The 17,431-nt window shown below is 41.7% G+C and overlaps 2 protein-coding genes across 3 annotated transcripts; one reads left to right on the forward strand and one right to left on the reverse strand.

Moving 5' to 3' along the window:
• The first annotated feature begins 1,193 nt into the window (after nucleotides 1-1,193).
• LOC308664145 (uncharacterized protein) lies at nucleotides 1,194-5,555 on the forward strand. The gene is made up of 2 exons (XM_081321153.1): nucleotides 1,194-1,938; nucleotides 4,455-5,555. The coding sequence occupies exons 1-2, from the start codon at nucleotides 1,539-1,541 to the stop codon at nucleotides 4,478-4,480; spliced, it is 426 nt and encodes a 141-aa protein (XP_081177279.1). The 5' UTR covers nucleotides 1,194-1,538; the 3' UTR covers nucleotides 4,481-5,555.
• A 1,685-nt stretch (nucleotides 5,556-7,240) lies between these two features.
• C1QTNF2 (C1q and TNF related 2) lies at nucleotides 7,241-17,347 on the reverse strand. Of its 2 annotated transcripts, XM_081320980.1 has the most exons (3): nucleotides 15,945-17,347; nucleotides 11,527-11,778; nucleotides 7,241-8,618 (listed from the first exon to the last, which is right to left on the reverse strand). In XM_081320980.1, the coding sequence occupies exons 2-3, from the start codon at nucleotides 11,768-11,770 to the stop codon at nucleotides 8,005-8,007; spliced, it is 858 nt and encodes a 285-aa protein (XP_081177106.1). In that variant the 5' UTR covers nucleotides 11,771-11,778; nucleotides 15,945-17,347; the 3' UTR covers nucleotides 7,241-8,004. The 2 variants fall into 2 exon arrangements, with proteins under 2 accessions (XP_081177106.1, XP_081177105.1); XM_081320979.1 differs by lacking the exon at nucleotides 15,945-17,347 and having other exon boundaries at nucleotides 11,527-12,123.
• Between the last annotated feature and the right edge of the window lie 84 nt (nucleotides 17,348-17,431).

Below are 17,431 nucleotides of genomic sequence, written 5' to 3' on the forward strand. Positions count from 1 at the left end.
CTATTGAGAAGGTCTGCAGAGTTGTAGAAATCAACTATTTGTGATTTCCATTAGATCAGAATGTAGAGCAACCAATTTTTGTCAAAAATCTTGGCTCTTAGAATCCACTTAAATCCTTCCCACTGCCTGCACTCAATATAGGGCTTAAGGCATCTTTGCACAATCTGAATTCATTATGTTGGACTAGATCAGAAGTCCCCAACTTTTTGGGCACCAGGGACCAGTTCCATGGAGAGAGGTTTTTCTGCAGACCAGACAGTGCGTTGTTTTGTGTGCTGCCTGCATCTCGCGGATGGGGCTTTGCTTGTTTGTGTGGACCGGTTGCTGGCATGCCATGGCCCGGTTCTGGTCCACAGACCGGGGGTTGGGGACCCCTAGACTAGACGGTTTGAAATTAGTTCATGGTTGTCATTAGTGATATGACACTTAATCACTCTTAAATTAATGCAATATTTAGATAGCATAGCCCATACGTTGGAGATATTCAACCTAGAGATACAAACTGTAAACCTCACATGTTGTAAAAGGACAAAGATTAGATGTCTGGAAGTTCCCTAAATGATTATACAGTGATCTAATAGGAAGTTACAGTAGGACAATTTTGAAACATGATTTCTGTTGTGTATGTAAATAGTTAGCAATAAGCCATGGAAGAGATTGCAAACACAGTGCAGCTTTGTAAGGTTTAAAGCGGGAAAATAAGGTGCAATCATTGGACACCACAACCAAGGAGCGGGAAAACAGACTGTTTGTATTGGTTACAGTTCAAACGCTTTCTCTATAAAAGGGTTGCAACATTTGACAGTTGCCAGTTGACTTTGTGTATTCAATAAACTCGTTCAGTGTTAACCACTCTGAGTCCTCGTCAATTCGAACCAAACAACTGGCGACGAAGGTGGGATTGACAGAAGACCAGAGATTAGGAAGAATTGTCGTGAAGGCGGCAAATTCAGAGCGAGTCACAGTCAACCGAGCGGCCGCGGCAGGATAGGAAAAAAAAAAAAATTCTCCGAATGGCGCAAATCGGGTCACTGAAGGAATTCGACCCTAACTTCCCCGAAGATTGGGAAGAATACATCGGTCAGGTCGAAGGATTCCTGTTAGTGAATGGAATCACTGACGACCGAAAAAAAGCGGCGGCACTTTTGACAATTTGCGGCACACCGGTCTACAGAGTTGCTGTCGGGCTGTGCCAGCCACAACCAGTCTCCAGCGTGCCCTATGCCGACCTCCTCACAAAACTAAAGGTTCACTTTACTCCCCGAAGGTCCGAACTCTTTTGGCGGCGCATTTTCGAGAAGAGAAATCAGAGACCGGGGGAGTCCATACAGAAATTCGTCGCTGCCGTCAGGGAAGCCGCAGTACGTTGCAAATACGATAATTTAGAAATTAGAATTCGGGACAGAGTCGTGCTGGGCTTACGTGATGAACAATTACAAAATAGAATAATCACCAAACCTACCGGCGATTTACAGGAAGTGCTCGACGAACTCCTAACGTATGAGTCAACCGGGTATCGCGACCCCCCCCGCAGTAGCATGGCGGCAGCACCCGAAATTAACCAAGAGGGCTATGTGGACTGCGGGGAGGTGGATCAGCAGTGGGAGGAAGAGATCGCCGAAGTCTCCAGGCGATTCGGGAAGATGGCACCAAGACAACTCAGAAGCGAGGGGCCTGAACCTGGCCGCCGGCAACAACCCGCAACACCGCAAAGACCACCGACCGGGGCACAACGACCGTGGCGGGACACCGCAACCAGACCGCGCGACAACGACACCCAGAACCGATGTGGCAGCTGTGGCGGCAACCATCCCCGCGCTTCCTGCCGATTCCGCACCGCCAAGTGCAGGGCTTGCGGCAAGACCGGCCACATCCAGGCCATCTGCAGAAACCGCGTTCGGGACTCCCGTCTGAACGAAGTCGATGTGTGGCCAGAGGGTAAGGTAACCCCCAATGCTAGTGGCAAGGAGACCCCTAGAACCCGGGTGAAATTTCCAAACCTAAGGGAGGTGGCCCGAGTCAATCGGAGACGGCGGGGAAGGGGGCACAATTTTCCGGACGGAAAATTAAAAATCACAGTCCTTCTGCAAGGGGTCCCTTGCAGAATGGAAATCGACTCAGGGGCTTCAGTGTCGATAATTTCCACTGAAACCCTTGAGAAAATTGAACAACTAAGCGGAAAAAGAATTCCACTTAGTCCAACAAATATTCAATTAATGGACTTCCAAAAAAGTCCAATAATCGTAAAAGGAAAGACCAGCCTTAGAGTAAACTTTAAGGGGTTTAAGGGGGTCTTAGATTTGATAGTTACGGAGGGAAATAGGACCAGCTTAATAGGGCTTAATTGGTTTCCTGCCCTGGGAATTTGGATAGGGGGAATAAATTCAGTGATTAGAAATAAGACCCTCGAATCCGTCTGCAAAGAATTTGCAGACGTATTCGATGGATCTCTAGGCAAGTACAAAGGGCCCCCCATTAATTTTAACCTAGACCCCTCAGTAAATCCAATCAGGCTAAAGGCCCGGAGGGTACCTTTTGCCTTAAAAGAAAAAATCGAGGCCGAGCTCGACCGGCTTGTAGGCCTCGGAGTTTTAGAACCTGTTGAGGGCGGTTTGTGGGAGACGCCGATTGTCACACCCCTCAAACCCAATGGGGATGTGAGAATCTGCGCCGACTACAAAGCGACCCTCAACATTGGAATGAAAAAGCATGCTTACCCGGTCCCGACGGTGAAGCAGGTCCTCGCCACGATCCAGGACGCCGCCATCTTCGCCAAGCTCGACTTGGCGCATGCGTACTTACAGTTGACTGTTTCCAAAGAGGCTGCAGAGGCACAGACAATTGTTACCCACAAGGGGGCGTTCCGAGTCCACAGACTGCAATTTGGAATTGCAGCAGCTCCAGGCATCTTCCAAGAAGTGATGGAGAGGACCTTAAAGGGCATACCTGGAGTATGCCCTTACTTTGATGATGTCCTAATAGCTGGAAAAGATGAAGGAATGTTAGTAGAGCGGCTGGAACAGGTACTGGGTAGATTTAGAAAGGCTGGATTAAAATTAAAAAAGGAAAAATGTAGCATAGGGGTTAAATCCACTGATTTTTTGGGGTTCAGGATTGACAAAAGCGGAGTCCACCCTACCCCTGAAAAAATTAAAGCAATAAAAGGGGCTCCTGAACCACGGAACAAGGCTGAGCTACAGGCCTTCCTAGGCTTGGTAAATTTTTATCACACTTTTGTGCCACATAAGGCTGCCATTGCAGAACCACTGCACAGGCTTTTAGATAAGAAGACCCCTTGGCATTGGCAAGACAAGCACAAAGCGAGTTTCCAGACCTTAAAAGACATCCTTTCCAGTAGCTCAACTGTAACCCACTTTATAGAAAACAGACCAATCTACCTGGCGTGCGATGCTTCGCCTTACGGCGTTGGGGCAGTAATCAGCCATTTAGACACCCAGGGAATGCAAAGACCCATTGCTTACTACTCCCGCACACTAACCAAGGCAGAGCGGAACTATGCTCAAATAGACCGGGAAGCTCTAGCCATAGTGGCAGGAGTTAAAAAGTTCCACGACTACCTGTATGGCAGGAACTTTACAATACTGACAGACCACAAACCCCTGCTGGGACTGTTTACCACAGATAAACAGACTCCCCAAATTATGTCTCCCAGGATGCTGAGATGGTCCATCTTCCTCTCAGCATATTCATTTTCCCTCCAATACCGACCAGGTAAGGACATGGGTCACGCAGACGCTCTTAGCAGATTGCCCCTTAGCACAACTGAGGAGGACCCTGCCCCAGTGGGACAAGTAATGTCCCTACAAGATATTCCTGATCTGCCCCTAACTGCTAAAGACATAGCTGAGGCAACCAATAAGGACCTCATCTTAAGGAGAGTAATGGCCTGGGTCATGAGTGGTTGGCCCAACGCCAACCCGGACGTAAAATACAGTCCATTTTTCAGAAGGAAAGATGAACTATCAGTTCATATGGGTTGCTTACTCTGGGGAACTCGTGTAGTAATTCCAGAAATCCACAAATCAGCTATTCTATTTGAATTGCATGAGGGACACCCCGGAATAGTAAGGATGAAGGCCCTGGCTAGGAGTCACTTGTGGTGGCCAGGATTGGACCACGACATTGAGGAATGCGTTGCCAATTGCCATCTGTGCCAACGTTCCAGGCCTGAACAACAACACATCCGCACACATAAATGGGAGCTAGCTAGGAATCCTTGGTCCAGGATTCATATTGACTTCGCTGGTCCTTTCCAGGGGTTAACGTTCCTGGTAGTGGTCGACAGCTACTCTAGATGGCTAGAAGTAGTACCGGTCAGTTCAGTAACGGCAGGCAGAACAATACAGGCATTAAGGGGCCTCTTTGCCACTCATGGGTTGCCGGATTTAATAGTGTCTGATAACGGGCCACAATTCACATCTATTGAATTTCAGGATTTCCTCAAGGCCAACTCGATTAAGCATAAGACTTCTGCACCCTTCCACCCCTCCACCAACGGATTGGCTGAAAGGAATGTGAGGACCACGAAGGACGCGCTTAAAAGAATCATTCGAGGTGACTGGCATCAGAGACTAGCTGAGTTCTTGTTGGCTCAGCACACAACCCCTTGTTCGGCTACAGGGAAAAGTCCAGCTGAAATGAGGTGGGGCAGGAAAATTTTGACCAAGTTGGACAGACTACACCCCGACAGACTCCAACCAAACATTGAATTAGACATTCCTAACAGAACTTTTGAAGTGGGGGACTTGATTTGGGCCAGGAACTACGCCCAAGGGGACAAATGGATTCCAGGGGTGGTAACTGAAATCTTAGGTCCCCTATCATACATCATTGAGGGGGAAGGGAATAGGATCTGTAAAAGACACATAGACCAGCTGAGGAAAAGATCTAGTGGGTGTGTGCCGGCTGAGGGGGACCAAAGCTCAGTAAGGGGAAACAGTACAGACAACATTAGGCCAGAAAGTGGTGTAGAGGTTGGGCAAGATGACACATTCCCTGATGCCCAACAACAACAATTCAGTCCAATTGATTGGGAAATACCCCTGCGAAGTAGGCCAGTGACCACTGAATACCAAACACAACCTAATACACAAGGCAGTACATCTGAAGCCAGTAACCCTGAGCCCAGGTCTAGTAGTAACCAGCATAGTAACCAGCAGCCAAGCAGTCAACCAGGAAGAAGGGTCCCTAATAGCCAAAATAACAGATACCCGTCCAGAATACATAGGCCACCAAAATACCTAATGGATTTTGTAAAGAAATGACACCAACTGGGGGGTAAGGGGTGTTGTGTATGTAAATAGTTAGCAATAAGCCATGGAAGAGATTGCAAACACAGTGCAGCTTTGTAAGGTTTAAAGCGGGAAAATAAGGTGCAATCATTGGACACCACAACCAAGGAGCGGGAAAACAGACTGTTTGTATTGGTTACAGTTCAAACGCTTTCTCTATAAAAGGGTTGCAACATTTGACAGTTGCCAGTTGACTTTGTGTATTCAATAAACTCGTTCAGTGTTAACCACTCTGAGTCCTCGTCAATTCGAACCAAACAATTTCAAAGCATATTATGGTACCTGAATGCCTTGTTCAACGATAGGCTTCTTAAATGTTGCTTCATCTCTAAGGATTATTCTTTTAATTTTTATCCTAACACATAGTATTCCTTGTTATAACAGCAGTTTTTATCCTGTAGTCCACAGCACGATGCTATCATATCCTGATTTAAAATGGCCTGCTGGTTTATTTAAAGAATTGTGGTGAGAGAACTCTCTGGGAAAATGAAATGCTTCTAGTTTCATTCTAGTTTGCTTTGATTCATTATATGTTCTCAAACATTTGTGAAGGGCTTCATAACATGATTATAACTTCCTGAATCATTGTAGTTTATTGAAAATTCTGGTGAAGCCTCTGGTTTTGGTAAATCAGAAATCCTGGATTAGAAATCTGACCACGGTACTCAGATATATCATTATCTAATGTCTGAAGCATAACCTAAGGCAGGGGTCTTCAAACTTGGCCCTTTCGTGACTTGTGGACTTCAACTCACAGAATTCCTCAGCCAGCCTGGCTGAGGAATTCTGGGCGTTGAAGTTCACAAGTCATAAAAGGGCCAAGTTTGAAGACCCCTGGCCTAAGGCATGAATGAAAAAAAACTGCAGCTGAGAAACCATAGAAAACATGATGAACTAGTCAAGCCCCAGCTGTTGGCTGCACAGCCCAGAGACTCTTCTGTTTGAGGAGTATATTAAACAGTCACCCTCTGATATTAAACTAGCAGAAGGTTCTCTCCCCCCGCCCTTGGCCATAGGAGCAGAGCAAAATTGTGAATGAGAGATAGGCAGGAGGAAATGGTTATGGCCTAGGCACCCAGGCAGATCCTCTGGGTACCTGGCAGGACAGCAAAAGAGAGGAGAGGAAAGAGCAGAAAGCTCCCAAAATATATCTTTAAATTAGTGTGGTCTGGGTTTGATCCTGAAGTGCTGTAAAATACTGGTTTTTCATGTACATTGCTTCCATTCACAAGAATAGCTACCAACCACAGTGACTTTTTAAAAAAAATGAACAAAAAAGTATGTTATAAGAAACCACCTGGGAATATGGTCTTCTAGAGCTTTCAATATAATGCTTTGTTATTGAACTGTTAAGCAACAAACTCTTTCTCCTGGTCAATTCAAGTCAAGAGCAATTATAGTTATTTGGCTATCCCTTACCTTTAGGTATTTCCAAATGAAATAGTTTAAGGCAAATTGAAAATATTTTCTCAATGCTCGGAAAGAGAATAGGGATTAATAAGATTAAATCTTTTAAAAATCAGAAAAATCTAGATTAATGTGGCGTTTCCCTTTCTTGCTATTATTGTAGTCTGCAGTATTAACATGTTATTGCACAATAAAATCATCCCGTTAATTCTATTTGGCCTGTGGGTACTGGCATTATGCACTGGCAATGATGGAGTGGGAATCCAGCATCCCTTTCTCAGGAGAGCTTTAGATCAAGTCATTGTTACAGATTCCAGTTATACCACTCACCCTATAATGCTTTGCTAGCCAACATACAATCAGTTCCTAATGAAACAGGATCATGTGTAGAATAATCGATGCCACATTTGATTCTTTAAACATGTCAGAGCTACTTGCTTATATATTTGGTTTGAGAACCAGATACCATTTATATTTGCTCATAGAATAAAGGAGATTTTTCAGGGAAAATGGAGTACTTGTGAATATTTGTGACGGTTTAATAGTAGCATATTTTTTTAGCATATCAAATCCTTTTGGTGTTATTAAAAACATGTAAAGTGATAAAGAGAGACGATGTCGTGCTGCCCTGAATTTAGGGGAAGGACCATACACTTTCAGCATTGGAACACATGCTTTACAGCAGAAGATCACCAGATGCATCTATGGGTTTCCTGATTAAAGATAGCATTTTTGAAAAGCACATTCCTGAAACTCTCAAAGGCATTGTCCTTCTATGCAGGCATTCAGAAACTAGGCAGATAAATTCAGTTCTAGTTTAAGTAATATCTGACCATCATTTGCAGCACAGGATAAGTATCTCTTTCTATTTTAGAGAAGGAGCATCAGCATTGGTAGGTATAAGATAAAAATTATTTCTTTTGTGTTTTGCAGGAAAGGACATTGATAATAAGCATCTCGCATACTCAGGACCACAGAAGACTTCTCATCCAGATCATGGAGTCATATAAATCGATAAAAAGTTATCTCTTTTTCTCCCATTCCCTCTCATTTGGAAACCATTTGTGAATGCATATCTATGGAAAAGAATAAATCTTTAAGGGTCTGTACCATCCGAGACAAAGAAACTCCAAGATTTAGATTAATGATATAAATATTGGAGGAGCTGTAGGCCATTGTCCTCTGAGGCCTGCTTTTGTGGCTGAAGGACTTCTTCAAAGATAAATGTACATAATTTTCCATGCTTCTTGTCTTCCATTAGGTTTGTTGAGGTTGGCAGTCCCCTTTACATTTCATTGAGATAATCCTGATCAGCATATATCAGAAAGCCAGTAAAAATGCTATCTGTCCAGTAAGGATCATAGAACAGCCCATTCTGTTCTGAGTAATATATCTGCAGCCACACTTCATCCTTCTGCTTTAGGGAAAGGATTGTCGATCCAGAAGCAATGTCATGGTTCCCAGTGTTGGCATCAAATGTCTTTATCCTGTACTGACCATTGTAGACCAGCCCAATAGCCAAGTGTTTATTGGCCAGTGTGATATCGTAAGTGAAATAATAGACGCCGGGGATGTTGCATATAAATTTCCCACTGGAAGTGTTGTAATTTCCACCTTCATTCATGAGGATCCTGTCAAATTTGATGGGCAGTCTCTCTTTTGGGTAACTTTTAGTCACAGCAACAGAGAAAGCTGATCTGGCTTTCTTGACCTTGCATTTGCAAGGGCCAGACATCCCAAGGTCTCCTTGGGCTCCTCGGGGCCCTTTCTTTCCAGACCCCCCGCCTTTTCCAGGGAGGCCCTTGGGGCCTTTTAGACCACGGAGACCAGCTTTGCCAATGGCTCCTGGTTTTCCTTTTGGTCCTGGATGGCCTGGATTTCCCATCCTGCCTTGGGTACCTATGAGAAAGAACAATCACAATGAGTAATCATACAAGGGACTCATGGGTCTTTGGAACAACCAGAGGGCCAAAATTGGTTCTGCAACCCAGGAATTTCCCACCTATTTTGAACTGCATTATTTTATGGGAACAATATCCCCATCTTTTTTGTCCTGGTCATTGTGTTAAAAAATGTGGATGAGAGAATATATTCTCTTCTAGATAGGTATTTGAAAGAAAGGAAGAAAAAAAAAGGATTCACACATCCTGTAAGTTTGTTTTATTCTGGGCTTGTCATGATATGTAACTATTACTGAATGGGTAAATGAAACCACTGCAGCTTCATGAACAAACCACCGTTGTAAAATTCAGGCTTATTGTTCTGTGGGATTGGAATCAATATTTCTAGCACAAATTATTTTTGTAAAATCTACTACATCAGACAAAGCCAAGAAGTGATTTTTTCTTCTCTCTTTGTACGTTTATTTCTTCTTTTTATCTAATAACGAAATTTAATAAAAAAATTAAAAGTGGAATATCTCTAGCAGAAGGATGCTACATAATCAGTAGCTGTATGCTAAACCTCCCAGTTGAATTATCGTTCATATTTGCAGTTATTACTACCTGTTTTTATGCTAAGTAGGGGTTGGATCAGAGTTTTTTTGCAAATGGAAGGATCCCAAGTGAAATTTCATCCAAACAATTTCCACTCTCTTGCCAATTCTTCTGCTTTCCATACCCTAATTGTTTTGAAAGCTCTGTCAACCTTCTGGAGAAGATTTTTTTAGAAGGAAGAAGGTAATTGGTGAAAATCATGTCCCCTTTCTTCTAACAGAACAAAACTCAATTAATTTCAAAGTCCTCTCTAAGTGAGGAGTTTGTAGAAGGAGCACCATGTTAATCTATGGTAGCTGAAAATCGGAAGGAGTGGTCTTTTCAGAGAAACAATTTTTTTATTAAAAAGCATACACTTTTAATAAAGATTACATGGAATTTTGCCAACACAATTGAGTGAGAGATTGCTGAATCTACATCAAAAGGTTTAAAGTTGTCTCAGAAGGTCTTAACAAACACAAGTATTTCTAACACATTACATTTGTTCATTGATAAATGAGCTGTAATTTGTCCCACATGTAAGCTATATTTCCATAAATATCCTGTTTTCTCCACCTCATCCCAATTTAAATCCTATATTAAATCCAAAAATCATTTGAAAGCCAGTCTAAGTGGTGATTAAGGCACCTGGCTAGAAACTGAGAGATTATGAGTTTTAGTCCTGCCAAAGGCATGAAAGTTGGCTGAGTGACTTTGGGCCAGTCAGCTCTGGTGATAAGCCAGTAGTTTAATTTCTGTTGCAATCAAAGGATCAACACTTGGTAGATCTGGAAAAAGTGGACCCTGCACTTGCAAGAAAACACTAAGATGAGAAAAAAAATCCAAATTAAATCCTTCATGTGTCTAACTGCTCTGTGCATCTGATAAAGTCAATTACAGTTTGCAAAAATGTAGACATTATAACATCTGTTAGTCCAAAAATGTGCAAAAAAGGCTTTTCCTGATATTTGTTAGTGGTTAAGAGTCCTCTTGGCAGGAAGCTAATTCTCCATCCAACCCAGAGTTAGATAATTTCTATTTATAAACAAAGTCAGCCAGACAGTACAATTACAGCCCAATTTGGCCTCATCGTTCCAGATACAATCTTTCTCCTCTGTATCATCCCTGAGCAGGCCTAGGAACCAGAAGAAATATTAATATCTGTGTCCTTTCAATTTCATTTAGTTTATATTGTGGTTTTTTTTAAAAAAAATTAAACATGAGCCAAACTATCTAAAACCTGCCCAACCATGTCCAACTGATAAAAAGCTCAGTTAGAATTAAAAATACAGAGCACCTAAAGAGCCTTCTTGGGTCATTTTATCGTCCTCCTTCAAACATATACCTGGACAGACTATTTATACTTGCTGTTTAAAACTAAGGAGTCATCTTACCATCCTACCACACATCTCAATTCTGATGGAGATATAGAATAGACCATTTGACAATGATACCTATGTTTTATTGTCTGGGGTCCCACAGTGTGCTGAATATGAAGTGCAAACTCGTGTAAATAAGCCATTATGGTTTGTAAACGAGGATAACCTATTGAATTAGCATGACGTGTGAATCTACCCATAGTTAATTGTGCAACCTATAATTGGTGAATATAGCCTCTGTTACGTGGAGGACCATATCAGACTTTTCTTAATATGTCACATTGTTCCCAAAATGAGCAGGTTCAAAGCCTGATTTGGGAAAGAGTTTCAGTGCTTTTTTTTTAATGATATATGCCTTAAACCAGCGGTCCCCAATCTTTTTCTGGCTTTGCACACCTGTGGTGGTGGCAGGTGAAGGATGGTTTCCTGTGAGCGCAGCTTCATTTATGGAAATGGAGCTTCATGTGCGCACGTGCTCACCTGCTGCTTGTGCAAGTGGAGCTGTGCTCACATGACCCGATTCCAGGCCATGGCCCAGCGGTTGGGGACCCCTGCCTCATATAGCTATAACGCTGAAAAAAAGAAATATTTTACTATTTAAACTCTACTCCCCAAAGTGTGCAAAGTTTTAGCCCCAGCTGCTCTGGGAAGTTTTGGGATACCATAAAAGAGTAATCTTGGTGGGCTGAATGAAGCCTCTGAATTTCACCTCTATCATAAGTTATGATTATGGACTTCTGAAATAATAAATTAAGATACCATTAACCAATACCTTGTTTGAATATATTAAAAAATGATGTTCTTCCTTAATTTGATTTTGGAGAGAGGTAATATGTGGGAAGGGCTTATGAAAGAAAATGGATTTAGTACTGTAATGGCTGATTTAGACTTCCCCATTCTTTTTAGACTCCTTCTGAGATAGAAAATTATCTTGAAAAAGAAACTGTCTCTTACCTTCCTCCCCTGGTTCTCCTTTCTGTCCATCTTCTCCATCTCGTCCATCTTTTCCTGGAAAACCCATCCTTCCTATATTCCCAGGAGCACCCGGAGCTCCGGGAGCACCTGGAGGGCCTTGTGGTCCTAGCACACTGCAGATTACTTGCCTGGAATTTTTCTGAATTTCTGCTTTCGCAAAGCTACTGAGAAATTGATTAGCTATACAGGGAGTAATCCAGGCAACCAGAAAAAGGAAGATCATGGTGATACCTGCAAGAAATGAAACAGAAGCAATTAGGGGTGCATGTTGCAAGAAGCAGCTGGGACTGGCAGGAGCATTAGAGGAGTGGGACATGTTACATAATTAACAGGACAACTCACTGTAGGACAAGAGTTACACTAATATCAAAGAAATAGTGGGATAGAATCATTGAAGAAAGGTTGCAAAAAGAGGGACAGAATGAAATGTGAATGACAAACATTAAAATAATTTTTTATTTTAAATAATTAAATAGAATTGTTAAATTGTCCCACAGCGAGTTGTCCATGGTGAGTTGTCCTGCAGGGAGTTGGCTGTGGCAAGTTGTCCCATTTTACACCCAGAAGGACCCTTTTTGCAATGTTACAGGAGTTAGAAGCATAGATCCACCGATAGTTGATGGAATTATAAGCATTAAAACGAAATGAAGAAATTAAAGGAAGTGGATTCTGTGATTAATGATGGTCATTTCCCAGGCAATTGTTAAGTAAAAGGTAAAGGTAAAGGTTCCCCCGCACATGCATGCTAGTCGTTTCTGACTCTAGGGCCCGGTGCTCATCTGTGTTTCAAAGCCGAAGAGCCAGCGCTTGTCCGAGGACGTCTCCGTGGTCATGTGGCCAGCATGACTAGACGCCAAAGGTGCACGGAACACTGTTACCTTCCCACTGTAGTGGTCCCTATTTTTCTACTTGCATTTTTACGTGCTTTCAAACTGCTAGGTTGGCAGAAGCTGGGACGAGTAACAGGCGCTCACTCTGGTACGCGGCACTCGGGATTTGACCCGCCAAACTGCCGACCTCTGATCGACAAGCTCAGTGTCCTAACCCACTGAGCCACCGCGTTAAGTAGTAGCATACAAATACACTCTCTCTATTGGATAGCTGATTTATGCAAATAGTGGGATTTTTCTTTAGCAAGACTGTTTTTTTTAAGCCACAAGACATAAAATGGAAGGCTGAAATGCTTCCCCACTTATTTCAGATTTGCACCAATTTCTTTGTACAATGAGACTAACCTACCTGGCTGGTGTACTGAGACTACCCCAGCATAATGCAGTGGCCAGAGTTATGGGAAAGTCTAGGTTCAAATCCCTTCTCAACCACAGAGCTCATGGATGAGTTGGGGCCCTTCATTCTTTCTCATTGTCCAATCTCATAGTGTCATGATGAAGATGTAAAAGTAGGAGAGATCCCAAGTAGGCGTTGAGGTTTCTTCAAAAATGAAGGATGTAAATTCATAAATGAATGAAATAATAACTGCAAAAAATAGCAGGGCACTGGTAGAAAGTAATAGCATGTATCATATTGGAAGATTAGTAAATACATAAATTTGTAAAGGTTTGAATAATATTATTAGGTCCTGAAATGATGTTGTCAGACAAGATACGGGGAAGGGGAAGTAGCACAACTGGCACCTGACACAAGATCTACTTCCTTTGTTGGTATTTGTTGATGATCTGAGTGGAGCCATCCAGTGTGTTCCCACATTTTGTGTGATTTCTGTGGAGGTGGGGAAGCTCCAGGGTAATACTGCAGAGAGAGTTTTACGGTGTTTCTCTGGAGTGGCGGAGAAACATGAAGGAGCTTTGGCCCTTTCTAAGCTTGGATTTTCTTCTTTCAGTCACAGTGAAAATTATTTTCATGGCTGTGAAAGGACATCCTACAGGGGAAGAGCAGAGACCATTTCCCTTGAATCATCAAGCGGGAGTTTTGACCACCGGACAGACGAGAACGTTTTCTTAGGACATGAAAAATTTGCTTACAACTGGGAGCGACAAACTAATGACCACCAGATAGAAGATGTGTCTGAGTGCAGATCATGGAGAAAGAGACACAGATATATAAATGTGTGTATGTGACAGAGAGAGAAAGAGATCTCATATTTTTTTAAAAAATGCACTGGAGTGTAATTTTTTTACTCCAAGTTAAAGGGAAGAGTTTTAAGTTTAAATGACAGAATATAAAATCAAACTATGACCACTTCCTAGAATAACTTAAAGGTAAAGGTTCCCCCGCACATGCGTGCTAGTCTTTTTCAACTCTAGGGGCCGGTGCTCATCTCCGTTTCAAAGCCGAAGAGCCAGCGCTTGTCTGAGGACATCTCTGTGGTCATGTGGCCAGCATGACTAGACGCCAAAGGCGCACGGAACACTGTTACCTTCCCACCGTAGTGGTCCCTATTTTTCTACTTGCATCTTTACATGCTATCGAACTGCTAGGTTGGCAGAAGCTGGGACGAGTAACAGGCGCTCACTCTGTTACGCGGCACTCGGGATTCGACCCGCCAAACTGCCGACCTTCTGATTGACAAACTCAGCGTCCTAACCCACTGAGCCACCGCATCCCTACCTAGAATAACTTAAACTGGGGGAATTAGGAATGATAGAAACAGTCTGTATGTCTTCAGAGAAAAGGAGCAATGGAGATCAAACACAATTTTTTCCTCATTGCAAATTGCTTGTTGGAGAAATGTGTTATGAATTATTTTTATGTACAGAGTTCCACCATATATATGCACAAGCACGAAGCCAAAGACACCAGCCTGAAGATGACGAGTGGGACCTCGTCGAAACGTCGCCAAGACACTATCAATCTTGCACAGGAAAAGACCCGAATATGCCAAGACCTACACACACACACACACACACACACACACACACACACACACACATATAACCACACAAGAGTTAAGACCACACAGGAGAGTGGGAAACTGAAAGAAAGATAATGATTAATGATTTTTGTCTTTAGACTAGTCTCCAATATTTTCCTCTATTTCATGTTGTATGCACTGAGCTAGTGAAAAATTCTCACTAAGGCACACTGAGTCAAATTATTATATTTTGATACATGAGGCAAAGCATAAGATAATAAGATAAAAACATAAGAAAAATAATAGTCCAACATAAAAATATAAGATAATCAGGTAAAAAACATGATAGAGTCAAATTTTGAACACTAGAAGGAAGCTTCCAATTAAAGAACACATAAATCTGACTAACAGTTACAAAATGATGCAGAATATTGAAAATACTGAAGGATATTTTTAAATAACGGAATCATTATTTAATTACTATTAACAATGACAACAGAAATATCTGCCTCTATGGATAGAATGTCTCTAAAAGATATTATGAAAGAAGAACAAATTTTACCTGACAAGACAAACTGAACTGAAAGTGGACTTAAGGATAAAAGGCTACAAGAATGACATGGAAAAGGGTGCTGGGCTGGGCATACAAAAGAATCTTCCCTTGAGATGGGGAGGGGAGGAGAAAGAGACAGGATATGCCCAAGAACAGTTAAAAAATCTGGGAGATTAACCAGTTTAATGGCGAGTATGTGGGAAAGAAAAGCATATCAAATTTGTTTGCCGGAGATATGGGAAAAGAAAAACTCATAGTTTTAATGGAATACACAGTGTGATTAGTTATGGAAAGTGAATCTGCTATTTTTTAACCTCTTAAAGTTTCTTTTAGCAGCTAAAGAGGAACAGATGGATCTTATTAGAAATGAATCTCTCCTTCATTTGTATCACAAAAGCCATGGCAAATATCTCTCTGGATATTTTTTGTTGTTCTCTTAGTTTTATTATTTAGATACTTAAAATGAATATTTTATTTCTGGATTAATTTTATCCCTTCCCTAGAAACAGCAAAGATTTTTTTGGGGTGGGTGGGTTTCTTTCTTTTTTGGTGTTATATCTTTATTTTAAAAAGTTTCTTGGTTGAAATCAGATGGGTTGTTTATGAGAGCACAGAATCCAAGACAAATCATTGGTGTTCAGTGAGAGAAATGTGCAAATTAAGGACTATCGTGGCCACCTCACTTTTATTTTTACAGTTTTAAAACTGAGCTCATCAGAATTTTACCTTCTGTCATTGATCATGTGTGACCTTATTCATGGGAGAGTCACAATTCCAGCGATTCCTTGGCAACACTTTTTTTTTGCATAAGACACAGACTTTGCAACTGCAATTTTAAAACTCAGCATTTTTGCACTGTACTTTTTCTTCCAGCGTCCTGTCAGTGGCATACAAACCTCAAGAAATCAACTGTTTTAAGGTGGCATGCTTACTTTAGCAGTAAATTGCTCCTACTTTTAGCTTGCATAGCTTCTGGCTGAAAGCCCTACTTAAAAAATGCTTTAACAAAGTTAAAAATAAAATGCTACTTACCAGCACCACTTTCTTCAAACAGCGCCTGACATCCAGTCGAAATCTGCTGAATCTTAAACAGATGTCCGTCAGCAGGACCTTGTCCACTTTTGTTGGGAGTTACTGCCACAAAGCACTTCCTTTAAATGAAGCATCTGGAAAGCTTGCCTTCTCAAATAAAGTTTGTTGAAGTTGCTGCCTTGCATTTGCATCCCAGTTTCTTCCAGCAGCTTGTTTTTTTGGCTCAGCTTTGCCATAGGCATATTTTGATTATTGTGTAATGTGTTTGAGCGTCTGCCTTGAGTCATGTGAGATAGGGAAGAAAACCTTCCACACATGTGGCTAAACACTTGGAAAAATCCCTTCTCCTGTGTCAAAGGCTTCCAAGGATCAGGAGCTTTTCAACATGCTACCTGGTGATGCTAGATGTTTTTGTCTTAGCAACTAAGATATGTGGACTTCAACTCCCAGAATTCCTTGGCCAGTCCACGGCTTAAAGCTTCTAAGGAAGAGGATCATAGCCCATTACTGGTCAGTGGGTAGCCCTTAATCTAGCTCAGAAGTACAGTGGGACAAAAAAGTATTTAGTCAGCCACCAATTGTGCAAGTTCTCCCACTTAAAAAGATGAGAGGCCTGTAATTTTCATCATAGGTATACCTCAACTATGAGAGACAAAATGGGGGGAAAGAATCCAGGAAATCACATTGTAGGATTTCTAATGAATTTATTTGCAAATTGTGGTGGAAAATAAATATTTGGTCAATAACAAAAGTTCATCTCAATACTTTGTTATATACCCTTTGTTGGCAATGACAGAGGTCAAACGTTTTCTGTAAGTCTTCACAATTACAGGCCTCTCATCTTTTTAAGTGGGAGAACTTGCACAATTGGTGGCTGACTAAATACTTTTTTGTCCCACTGTATTTCTAATTCTGTTGCTAACCATTTTGCCAAATTTCAACAGGAGCAGGTATCATGTATTTACTTTTAAGATCAGTGATATACTGTAGTGAAAAGAATTGTGCAGATGCTCAGTGACAAATACTGTACATATATTAAGGAAATCTTTCAAATATGTTTTTGTGGCAAGATTCTGAAGGGTTCTGGAACAAAGGGAAATTGTTTAGTTTAACTGTTGCTTTCTTGCTTTTTGTAATCGGTTTCTGCACCAGAGAAATTTCATGCAAGTGTGGGAAACATGTACATCGATGCGATATGCTGAAGGAGGGAATAAGGGAGTGAACAGGAATGATTGAGGTCTTCTTTATGATGTAATGGCTCTGTTGTTTGATTTTCATTGGCTAACAAAGTTTATAAAGTAATGCTACCAACTTTCTAAGGCGTGGCACTTCTGGATGTAACTTTGCCGGCGTTTCAGATTGTTGGCCACCCAGCTGCTTAATTTGAAAAAGTAAAGTGCTGCTTGATCAAGAAGTCTCTGCTTGGGTTATCTGATTAGATTGATATGGTATCTCAAGTTCATGTAAAGGGACTAAGACTTTACAAT

This window comes from Vipera berus (assembly GCF_964194415.1).
Source record: "Vipera berus genome assembly, chromosome: 2".
In the NCBI taxonomy this organism is placed as follows: Eukaryota; Metazoa; Chordata; class Lepidosauria; order Squamata; family Viperidae; genus Vipera; species Vipera berus.

Coding starts and splice junctions, on each gene's coding strand:
- LOC308664145 (XM_081321153.1), top strand. CDS start 1,539: ATGGCGGCAGCACCCGAAATTAACCAAGAGGGCTATGTGGACTGCGGG. Junction 1,939..4,454: donor AGTCGATGTGTGGCCAGAGG/GTAAGGTAACCC, acceptor ATTGAATTTCAG/GATTTCCTCAAGGCCAACTC.
- C1QTNF2 (XM_081320979.1), bottom strand. CDS start 11,863: ATGTCCCACTCCTCTAATGCTCCTGCCAGTCCCAGCTGCTTCTTGCAA. Junction 8,619..11,526: donor AGGAGAACCAGGGGAGGAAG/GTAAGAGACAGT, acceptor TCTTTCTCATAG/GTACCCAAGGCAGGATGGGA.